Genomic DNA, 11,302 nt, shown 5'->3' with positions numbered 1-11,302 from the left:
GTAATAACTTTAGGGACTAAAGTTACGTAAAGGGGGAGTAATTATAATAGATTTGGGATGTGGTTAGTAATAAGATGCCGATAACTTAGTAATTAGTACACGGATCTTATTATAAAAGAACTTTTTAAAAAGTAGAGCCCTTATAAAGGACTTTATAAGCTTTAGTCTTATAATATACTTATACTTATATTATAGCCTCGCTAGTTAAGTACTTATAGCCTAATCTCTTATAGTATTAAGCCTAACCGTACTATATCCTAATATATACCTATATAAACTCCTATATTATACTATATAAGAATATCGAATTAATTACTCCTTACTTAGAGTTTATATAAGTTAATAACGCTCTTTATAATCCTATATATTATTATATATACCCTCTTTATTATTTTTAGCCTACTTAGCTACTTATTTAAAAGCTTTTATTATTATATAGAGGTATATAGTGGGAATAGTACTTAGAGACTTAAATAGAACACTAATACGGACTTTACTATAGCCCTTATAATTACGACCGCGCTTAATAACTTTAATAAGCGTATTATAAGCTAATACGAACTATTAATAAATTATAAATAAATATAAAATAATATAGGGTAATGTATAAGTAATAACAGGAGGTATAACGAGTATGTACTCGTATATAATAGATATATAATTATAATTAAAGTAGCTTTTATTTATAAAAGTAACGTAATTAGTAAAAATACCTTTACTAGCCTTATAACGGGTATATAACTTAGTATTAGTCTTAGCGTTATTATATATAGTTATTTAAATAGTATTAGTAGCCTAAGTATAAGTTATAGTAATATCCGGGGGTATATAATAGCTATTCTTAATAATCTTAAGGTTAAGCTTAATTTAATACTAAGGCTAGATTATATAAGTTAGTATAGTAATATTAAATAGTATAGGGTAGTATATACTAACTTATATAATACTAAAGTTATAAATTTAGTAAAAAGTCTTTAAAAAGGAAAATAAAGAGCTTATAAATAATATAAGAATTTATATAATAAGGAAGCTATTATATAGAAGTATACGTATTAATAAGGAGGTAAGAGGTTATTTTATAAAACGTAAGGTCGTTAGGGTACTATATAGGTTAGTATATAGGGACCGTCGGGAGCTATATATTCTTAATACGGGCTAGAACGCTATATTAAGCGCTTATTATAAGTATTATATAGCGTACGTAATTATTAAAAAAGGGAGTATCCTATACGAAATTATTAATATATATACGTAAATAGTTAATACTAAAGAAAAAAGTAAATAAAAAGAATTGAATTATGAATAAGTATATATGCGTAATTATACTTATAATTACGTATATATTAGCCTAAAAAGAAGTACAATTACTAATTAATAAAAATTATATTAGTAATTGCGCATAAAATTACCTAATTATACCTAATTAATATTTCTAATTAGTAAATCGCGAATATTATACTTATAATTACGTATATAATTAGGTAATAATAATAAAAGTAAAATAGAAAAGGGTATAAAGTATAATAAGGCGAAATTTAATCGTTAATAAGTAACTATAGGGGCGTAAGTAAATTACTTACTTTATTTAAAGAATATTAAGTTAGTTAAAAGGAAAAGGAAATTAATTAGTAATAGAAATTAGTAAAGAAGATATACCCCTTAGCTACTCTACTTTTACTAAGTAGTATAACTACCCTTATATAACTACTATTACTTACGGTTATAAATAATTCTTTATAATAATATATAGGATTTATTATAATATTTATTTATATGTATAAGAAAGTCGCGCTATTAATACCTAAAATTTACGGTAGCCGTAGGTCTATTAAAAAGAACGGTTTTGGCAGAGTGCCTCTTGCAGTCTGCCGTACCATTATTACTAAACCACCTTTTCCTGCCGTGTAGCCGCCCTCGACTTTGGGGGCTGTTGAATACACCACGAACAGGAAATGAGGACGGGACAGAGGCCAATTTCCAGCCGCACCCTGTTGGATGACCATCGCTAATCTGGAGAGGCATCCCCGCAAGGTGGTCTAGGCGAGCCGGCGAAGAAGCAGAGGACATTAAGCAAGTAAATCGCGTCGAGGCTAGCCATGGTGAGCTGGGGGAGAGGACGGAGTTTTCGCCGTTGCGTCGAAAGCTTGATGGGCAAGGACCAGCTTAATCCCTGACACAAGTCGTCGCAATTGGGAAGAGGCATCCAACTTGAAGATGGCAGAGGCGAGGCCAGGCATTGTGGCGAGTTGAATGCCTCGCTGTCGCCGTCCTCGTTCGTCGTTGGCTGCGTTCTGCCGGAGCACTAAATCCCTGGCTGACAGCCTAGTATTAGCAGCCACCCATCAGCCAGAATAGCTCGGTCCGTTTCCCGGGTGCCCGACTCGTGTTCGAGTGGAAGTGTGGCTACGCGAGGCTAGTGAGAGGCGACGAAAAGTGGCGGGCTATTTTATCAGATTGAGACAGCAAAGAAGCTGGTCTGGTTGGGCAGGCGTCAAAGACGGCGTGGCTTCGGGTGGATGGCGCCATGTTGTTTGTAGCCGTGGGGGCAAAAGAAAGAAACGACGGCCAAGTTTGCTTTTGTGTCTTCATTGTCTGTAGTCTGGAGATTGAAACAAGGGCAGAGAGTCTAGGAGTAGTACCCGCAACTCCGTGCCGACCTTGTGAGGTTATTTCCCTGATCGATTGAGTGAGGCGATATGCTTGTGTATCTGTAATTGTTGTGGACTCTGGAGGCGGAGAGCGGGAGGGATCGAAGGATTCCGATGAGAATCATCAGCCCTGGAGGAGAGATGTCATAGCTGTCAACCAAGACCAAGAAAAGACGCGTCGGCGTCTTGTAAACTCAGCCTGCTTACTGGGTGACTCCTCCTCTGGTGTTGCGTCTTGCATCACCCACCCGCGTTGCCCCCAATGAGGCCGACCAACGCCGCCGGTCTCTCTGCAGCAGGCAGTCCATGTCGAGTCGGTTGTGTGTCGAGTGAGAAAGGCCAGGGTGTTGAGGCCAGTCAGAGTCAAGACTTTTGTGACTCTGGAGCCTCTGGACCACTCTTGGGCCGGGCGACAATCAAGATAGGCCGTCTTCACCCCTGGCCCGCCGCCAATGGCACAACATGGCGCACCTCCATTGATCCAGACCCATGCAGTCGGCCTTGTTGCTTCAAGCTTGAACTCCTGGTTCGTTTTTTTTTTCCCTCGTTGCGCACCTAACGCACCCCTGCCGCCGTCGTTTCCCACCCTAGACCGGGCTCCGTGGCTAATTGCTAGCACCAGAGCGAGCTCCAAGCTTCTCGTCCTAGGCAGTTTTCTCATCCGTTTGGTACTCCACGTGTGTGGAGAGGTGGGATGGGATTCCAAAAAGAGCAAGAGAGGAACGTTGTTACTTGTAAGAACGCCAGCAGGGGTAAAGAAAAGAGAGGGAAAAAACTGCAGTCTGCAGGGCCTTGTTGTTCGGAGTGTCTCCCGTGTTGAGCTGCAGTAGCAAAGCTGGAACAATAAAATCGATAGCTTCCCTCTCCATCCCCCAAGCAAGGCGTTCCCGTCATCCTGAGGTGAGGCTGTTGCTTATCCACGATATTCGACGCCAGGCAAAGTCTCTTTCCTTCCACCTCGTCTGACGGCCTTCAACACGGTTGCTGCCCTGTTTGAATCTTTCTGTCATTTTCGCCAAGAACGGACGTTGTTTGCGGAGTGAGAGTGTCGCCTTGTACGACGTTGTAATCGCGAGAGAAGGAATTGGTTGCGGTTGGTGCAGGACGAGTACTCGACCAGATCCAAGGAAGGAACACGACAACTTGTGAAGACCTGCAAAAAAGAGGCAACCACGGCCAACAGTCATTACTTTCTCCGCCTGGCAAAAACACCTGCTCAGTTCAGCATCCGCCCTACTGAGGTGTCCCTCGCCATTAGTTCGAAATCTTTCGTCGACACGAGCTACAGCCAACAACTCTCGATCCTCAACATCATCAACAGACTCTTGGTCGTATTTCTTTCTTCTTCTTGGCTTTCTTGGGAACCGCAGCACTAAGGCATCAGCATTCTCACCATTCGTCGCATCCTCACCCATTGCTGTATTTGCTAGTTGAAGCTTATCAGAAGGATTTTCTCGCGATTACTCCTTCATCATGCGAGTCTCCAAGCTCGTCTCGGCATTATTGCTTGGCACTGCCGCAGCCCTTGCACCAATCGAGATTGTAGGCAGTAAATTCTTCGACGAGAGCGGCAAGCAATGGTTCATGAAAGGTACGCCAATCTTCCACTGCATTTCTGATTAGAATCCTTGGGACTGACGCAATCACAGGCATCGCATACCAACTGACACCAGGTTAGCCCAGTCTGTCTGAATGCACACTTACAAAGTCCGCTGTCTAACACAAAAGCTCGTCCAGATGACCCACTGGTTGATACTGATCAATGCACCCGCGACGCCAGCCTCATGAAGACGCTGGGTACCAACGCAATCCGCGTTTACCACGTCGATTCCAGTGCAAATCATGACGGGTGCATGTCTGCCTTTGACAAGGCCGGCATATACACCCTCATCGACTTGGACACCTTTGACTCGTACATTCTTCCTGTTGGTGCCCCCCTGTTCTGTCCTATCTCCAGCTCGCGTGCTTTGGCTTACAAGAGGTACAGAATACTCCATACTGGAACGAGACGCAGTTCAACGCATACGCCAAAGTAATGGACAACTTTGCGAAATACGACAACGTTCTCGGCTTCTTCATTGGCAATGAGATCATTGCACTTCCCACTCAGTCCCAGGTCGCCCCTTTTATGAAGGCTGCCGCACGAGACATGAAGGCCTACCGCGACAAGAAGGGTTATCGCAAGATTCCCGTCGGCTACTCCGCGGCAGACATCGCTGAGTTGCGGCCCATGCTCCAGGACTACCTGACCTGTGGCGGAAAGCCAGAGGATAACATTGACTTTTTTGGACTCAACTCGTACGAGTGGTGCGACCCAAACACGTACGAGACCTCGGGATACACAAACCTGCAAGCCATGGCCGAGAAGTTTCCTGTGCCCATCTTCTTCACGGAAACGGGATGCATCACAGGTCAGGGCCCGCGTACATGGGACGACCAGAACGCCATCTTCAGCCAGCCCATGGTTAATGACTGGAGTGGAGCCATGGTTTACGAATGGATTTACGAGGAGAACCGATATGGCATTGTGTCATACGGACCCGAAGTATCTAAGACCATCACCGCTGACGACGTGTACGATGGCTTTACCCGCAAGGGCACTCCAACCCCCAGAGCCCCAGAGTTCCAGAATCTGCAAGCCAAATGGGCCACCATCACTCCTTCAGGAGTCGCGAAATCCAACTACAATCCGACAAGCGTCTCTACCCGCGATTGTCCTAAAGCCACGGGGGGTTGGTTGGTGGACGGGAACGTCCGTCTGCCTACTCTCGGAGAGACGTTTAAGGGCAGCTTTTCTTCGAGCCCGACAGGATCAGTGACTTCGGGCTCAAGCACCAGCGCTTCCGCAGCGCCCACGCAATCCGCTGAGTCCTCGGCACCCGAGAGACCTTCGGGATCTGGCACCAAGCAAATCGCCGGTATGGCTGTTGGATTGGTTGGTGTCATGATCTTCTTCACTGTGTGGATGTAATTGGTCACGAAAATTTTTCTTCTTCTGTACATTTTGTGCATTCACTATTACGACGGATTGAATTATGGATTATACCCCTTTTGCGAATACACGGAAGCTTCGTATTGAAGCAGGGCATTTTTCAAGGCGTTGATGGCAAGAGGACGAGCGTACGGAGACTCGTTTCTAGACTTGCAAAGGGTTTGGTCAACTTAGCTCCATATTTGCTGAGTAAAAAGGGTGGTCTTCCAGGAGGGGGAGTCGTCACCAAGGGTTCCTCGAAAGTCGTTTCCTTGGAGAAGATGACGATGGAGATGAATTAATTAATAATACGCTGTCAGAGAACAACATGGAGAGGCCCTCCTAGGAGACCTTGAGTTACGATGATGGCAAGAGCCTCTCCGAATACAATAGACACCAATTTTCGATGTAAACGCCCGTTTCCTTCCACACATGTTGACGTTCTGGGGTCGGCGGACTCACATCCATTGCAACTGCCTTGACGAGCTGCTGCTGTACCATCTGCTGCGGGAAATCAATTTGCAATCTGTCGCCCCTGCGACTACCATAAAGCTTTCGTTCTCAGAGGAAGGAGAGTCTGGTGGTCTCAAAATGCAGACTGAGGAAGCCTCTCTGAAACTGGCCTCTGTCATGGAAATCTTCGCATCTTCCACTCGGCATTGCACAATCATCTGGGCCGTTGAAGCTAACGAAGTACGCCATATCTCAATCATCAACATCCTTCAACGAACAACATTCCCCAAGAAATCAACGGACTCCAACTTTCAACCAGCAGCATCGGTATCGGCATCATGCCCTGCTTCTTCTTTCAGTATGGCAACCCTCCTCCCGAGACTACTCACAGGCACGCTCCCAGAGAGATGGCGCATCACGAACCCGACCATCATCATAAAGCGGCCAAATCACACGGCCATGCCGTCCACTTGCCGAGATGGTTCACTTTCAGGAATTTCGTCTATCTCGTGATCGCAATCTGGACGATCATTGGCACTGTCTTCATAGCGGACTACATACGAACCCAGACAGGGCACCAAGCACTCTTTGATCATTCTGTACAAGGTGCTTCGCCAGATCCTACGGTCGATGGTGAAAACCGACCAAAGGTATGGGTTCCATTGTCATTATTAGTTACAATAGTAGAGGGGACTTGTGCTAATGTTTGTCTTGCGTCCAAGTACACACATCGAGCCACAATATCTGGAAGGCCTTTCATGAGAAGCTCGATGGCCATGGATGCACGTACTAGCATGGCTGGATCCGATCACGCGACTCTGCAAAACATGTTGCTTGCTATTGCCGGCACAAGTCTCGTCCTTCTGGAATTACTCTTTGAGTCTGTCTGGATTGGACATCAAGATGTACGTCAGATCTAGAAAGGGGAAAATACAGCATCGCTGACGTCGGGCGATTCACGATCGATGAGACCATCTCCCCCACGCGACAAATTGGTCCAGTTCTGCTTCGCTGGGAGGACGAACTCCTTAGACAAAATAGTATACCTTAGAGCACCGCGAGGAGCACTACCCCCGGGGAGCGACGCGGAGGGAACGGTGGCTGGTCACTAGAGGTCCTTGATGACGCGGGATGATCCGAATAACTCGGTTCTTTTGGTTTAGGCTTACTGAGCAACTTCTCGGAAGCTCGCTCTTCCATCATAGCATTGAAGTATTTCATGCTGCCGAGCACAGCTTTCAAGCGCTTGCGTGAAAATACATAGCACAATAGCGTGGCTTCATGGAATAGACTTACAGCAACGACAATGCTGCTTCATTTCTTCTTCCGTTCCAGGCAGCCGCGTGGCGTACTCGGCGACAGCTTCTCACTTCACGTGTTTGAGAAGCTGATGCTATAGGGATTGGGATAGGCTGCAGAGGCTTGATAGGAGGGGTTATAGACGGGGGAGCTACTTACCCAATTTGGATATGCCTGGTTTGAGCGTCCGTCGATGTTTGAACATCACGGCAGGACAACAAACAGGAGAGACCAGGGGGACAAAGTGTGGCTGAGATCCTGGATCTCTGGAGCCAGTCGCAATCTTCGATCTGGGAAAGATGGCAGGTAGGATCGATGATGGTTTGGTGTTTTCCTGGTTCGCATTTCCGTTTGGTGGGTGGCCTCACGTCAGACGGGCTGTCACATTCACTTATATCTTGTGGCACGGACTCCATTTTGTAGATCGAGGAGGGGTTCCGTTATGGACGGGCACGACGAGCAGTCTTATCCGATTATACTGGTGGTATAGTCGAAGGCGTGTGTACACGTGTATGTGTCGACGGGTCTGAATCTCTGTTGTTCTGCGATGATCCAAGATGGGAGGTGTCATCTTGGGCTTAGTGCTTGGTGTTAAGAGAAGTTGACAGGTTGGTTGGTGGGTGTAGACTTGGGGAAGAGAGGGAGCCTGTCAAACTATTTTCATGCTGACTTGTCCTAGGCGAGACTGGGACCGATCGTTGCCCTTGGCTTGATCGAAATACACGAATGCATAGGCTGGGTGGTTTTGACTGCGCAGTTGCTCATCTCAGTTGAGCAGGGTGTGATGAAAGTGAGGTCCGAAGGAAAGATTTTGAGCACTCATACCAAAGACGGCGGCAGTTACGGACGAGGCTGTTTTTTTTTCCCTTTCTTTTCTTTTGGACCAGACTCTGATCACGGGCTTGATTAGTCTGTAGCTGTGTTGAGGTATAGATACTTTCTGCTATTGAGACTTGGACGTAACGTTATTAGCGATATGTGAGGTTCGGTATCGTATTACAGGCTGAGTATGGGATGGCCGGGACGTTTCACGTTTGGGAACACTGGGGATCGTTGTCGGTCGTTCGGTCGGTGGAAGCCTTGGTCGGGACCAGAGGTTTCTGCCAAAACCTGACAAGAGATGGAAAGAAAGTAAAATCCGTGTGTGTGTACCTTACTTGACATGTTGCTGGAACGGGAGAGTTTGGAAGATGAGGCGACCCGGTCTTTCGTCCTGTTTTGGGACACCATTTCGGCAGACCGGGGGAATCAAGAGGTCAACGACGAACAAGAAAGGCACATGGTTTTTGGACTGACCTGCTGACTTGTCCTTGACTGAAGCTTGTGCGCCCCCTTCATCCCCTCGTCGGGACGGTGTGACGTGATGAGATTGTGGCTGTGGGTTTTGGAGAGAGGAAAAGATTAGACAAAAGTTTTTTGCAAACTCTTGCCTTAAAAGGCAATTGGATGTAAGAGTTATCGAGTTTCTCTGACTACCAAAGGTATCCATACGAAGCACAGCTAGACAGCCGTGGATCCGAGGGTTGTGGGAAGTTGCTCAATGTCCGAGCACAAGGGAAAACGGATCGACGACTCTTTTCTAAATTCTTCTTTCCTTTTTTATCTCATGAGTTTCCTTACCACCCCTCCCCCCTCCGTACCCGCTTGGACATAGGCAGGCCACGCATGTTGGGCGATCTGATCACCGGCTCTGCGACTGCAACCCACGTAACTTACTCATGTACGAAGTATCTACTTTACCTATCTGTCTTCCTTTGCTGGTGGTCAAAGAGAATATGAGAAGGGCAGAAAAAAAAACATACAACACCAGGGATTCGCTGATCGTCACCGACTCAACTACTAGTCTGGCCCTCATCGGCTTGTCTATGGGAGAGCGGACGGGATCCCGAATTTTCCGATGGGTATGGTCGTATGTGCTTGTTTGCGGAAGGAGATTTCACTATCTTTGGTGAGAGTGGGCATGACTTCTTGGTGGTGATGGCAGTTTGATTGCATGGTGCTCACGCTATATCCCAAGCTCGCGGTCAACTCTATGTAGCATTTGTAGAAGAGCAAGCAAAGGTCTGAATACCGCAAGAGCCTCAAACTTCCCTCATTTTGTGGCCGCAATGATAAAGTCCTCTTTACCCCGATCCCATCGGGCCTAGATTCGAAGTACAGCTACTGCCGGAAGTCTGGCATAATCTCCGACGCCGTTGTCAGTAAACATTTGGAGAGGTCGGGAATTGGTGCTCATCACCTCACCTAGTGCATTGATGCTAAGGCAAGTATGTAAATGGGTAATTGGCACCTCTTTTCCGCCTCTCACATAATTCGCAAGAGCTTCGTTAATTACACTCGACATGCATACTTTACAATCCTCCTCGCAGCTTTCCTTCGTCCCCAAGCTGGGATGGATAGGTATGTATATCCTCTTCGCCCATATACGTCATCTCCAACTGCAGCTGTTAATTCTCATCAGGTCTGGGTTCCATGGGCCTTAATATGGCCTCCAACTTGCAAAAGTATCTATCCAAGAAGCAAGAGCCAAATCTTCGCTTTTACAATCGTACCGAGTCTCGTGGGGCACCTCTGAAGGAACTTGGTGGAACGCCATCAAACATCATCGATTTAGTGTCTGACTCGGACATTGTGTTCATGTCTTTGGCGGACGATTCAGCAGTGGCGTCCGTGCTTGACACGATTCTCGAGGTTGATCATCTTGATAGCAAGATCATAGTGGATACCTCGACGATTCAACCTTCGTCTTCGGTGACGGCTAAATCTAGACTGCAAGAGAGAGGAGCAGACTACATCGCCTCTCCTGTTGTCGGTGCCAGTCCCCTTGCTGCCACTGCACAGCTGTTGTGGATAATGGCTGGCAAGGAGACTTCCATTGATGTTGTGAGACCTTATGTTACCGGTGTCATGGGGAAGAGTATCATTCCCACGGGCGAAGACGTTCGTCAAGCGAGCTATTTGAAGGCTGCAGCGTAAGAAAACCCAGACATGAACATCTACCTTAGAAGAATAAAAATCCTGATGGGCACTGAATATCTAGGAACTCTTTGTCGATAGGTATGGTCGAGGTGGTCGGTGTAGCTCATACTCTGGTTGAGAAAGCTGGATTGGGGGTCGAAACCGCGGAAGCGTTGATCAAGGAGCAGATTGGCCCGGTCGGATTGATGGTATCCAATCGACTGACCTCTGGGGCTTACATGCCTCCTCGAGGCGAGCGACCGTGGTCACCGGCTGTCAATGGACTGGCAGCCGGAAGACAAGCCTTGAAGAGCGGTCCTCAGCCGAGATTGCTGTCACTCGTCCTGCAGCAGTTAGAGGAAGCCGTAGAGTACGCCGAAGGAATTGGTCGAGAAATCGATGCGTCTGCAATCTATGGGGTTATCAGAAAGGATGCGGGACTCTCTTTCGAGACGGAGCAGGTCAAAAAGAGGGACGGCGATATGTAAGCGATACCTATCGTATATATATCGTCGGAGGAGGGTATAATAATGTCACCTCAGTCTCCGTAGTATTGCGGTGGCCTGATAGAACAGAACCTTTTTTTCTAACTCTAAAGCATTTTGCGCATGTCAGTCGGTCGATCAATCCTACGGAATCCATCTACCATGCGTTGGACTCGTAAGGTGCGTAGCCTCCAAAAAATCCTTTTGCGCAGTAATCATAGCATAAATCTGCAGAAACCAGGCAAGCCGTCTGCCGAGCATACTTACAATACTGTAGACAGTAATATGCCGTGCTCGTCCAGCTGTTGTGATAACAGCATCAGCCGCAACACTAATCGACCCGGGATCGGCCAGCAAAAGACCCGCGGCTCATCCAATGATTGACCAGGCAGGCCCAGGCTTCTTCTCGGCAAGTGCCCGGCTCTGCCGTGGAGACGACGGAGTCTTGAACCGGAGCTCTCACCTGTGAGGCTCTGAACAGGCATCTG

General features: G+C 46.8%; 3 protein-coding genes across 3 annotated transcripts; all 3 read left to right on the top strand.

Moving 5' to 3' along the window:
* Positions 1-4,121: 4,121 nt before the first annotated feature.
* Positions 4,122-5,619, top strand: CLUP02_01332 (glycolipid anchored surface protein; the record flags this gene model as incomplete). The annotated part of the gene is made up of 4 exons (XM_049280373.1): positions 4,122-4,239; positions 4,298-4,321; positions 4,386-4,573; positions 4,636-5,619. The coding sequence occupies 4 exons, from the start codon at positions 4,122-4,124 to the stop codon at positions 5,617-5,619; spliced, it is 1,314 nt and encodes a 437-aa protein (XP_049136330.1).
* A 630-nt stretch (positions 5,620-6,249) lies between these two features.
* Positions 6,250-6,992, top strand: CLUP02_01331 (uncharacterized protein; the record flags this gene model as incomplete). The annotated part of the gene is made up of 3 exons (XM_049280372.1): positions 6,250-6,312; positions 6,363-6,722; positions 6,795-6,992. 3 exons carry the CDS (start codon positions 6,250-6,252, stop codon positions 6,990-6,992), a joined length of 621 nt encoding a protein of 206 aa, XP_049136329.1.
* A 2,044-nt stretch (positions 6,993-9,036) lies between these two features.
* CLUP02_01330 (uncharacterized protein) lies at positions 9,037-10,896 on the top strand (the record flags this gene model as incomplete). Its single annotated transcript, XM_049280371.1, has 8 exons — positions 9,037-9,091; positions 9,215-9,354; positions 9,419-9,568; positions 9,620-9,642; positions 9,692-9,771; positions 9,833-10,343; positions 10,412-10,813; positions 10,881-10,896. 8 exons carry the CDS (start codon positions 9,037-9,039, stop codon positions 10,894-10,896), a joined length of 1,377 nt encoding a protein of 458 aa, XP_049136328.1.
* Positions 10,897-11,302: the final 406 nt, after the last annotated feature.

Source organism: Colletotrichum lupini, chromosome 1 (assembly GCF_023278565.1).
Source record: "Colletotrichum lupini chromosome 1, complete sequence".
Classification (NCBI taxonomy): domain Eukaryota; kingdom Fungi; phylum Ascomycota; class Sordariomycetes; order Glomerellales; family Glomerellaceae; genus Colletotrichum; species Colletotrichum lupini.
Note: the sequence above shows the minus strand (reverse complement) of the source record. Positions and strands in the feature narration are given on the sequence as shown.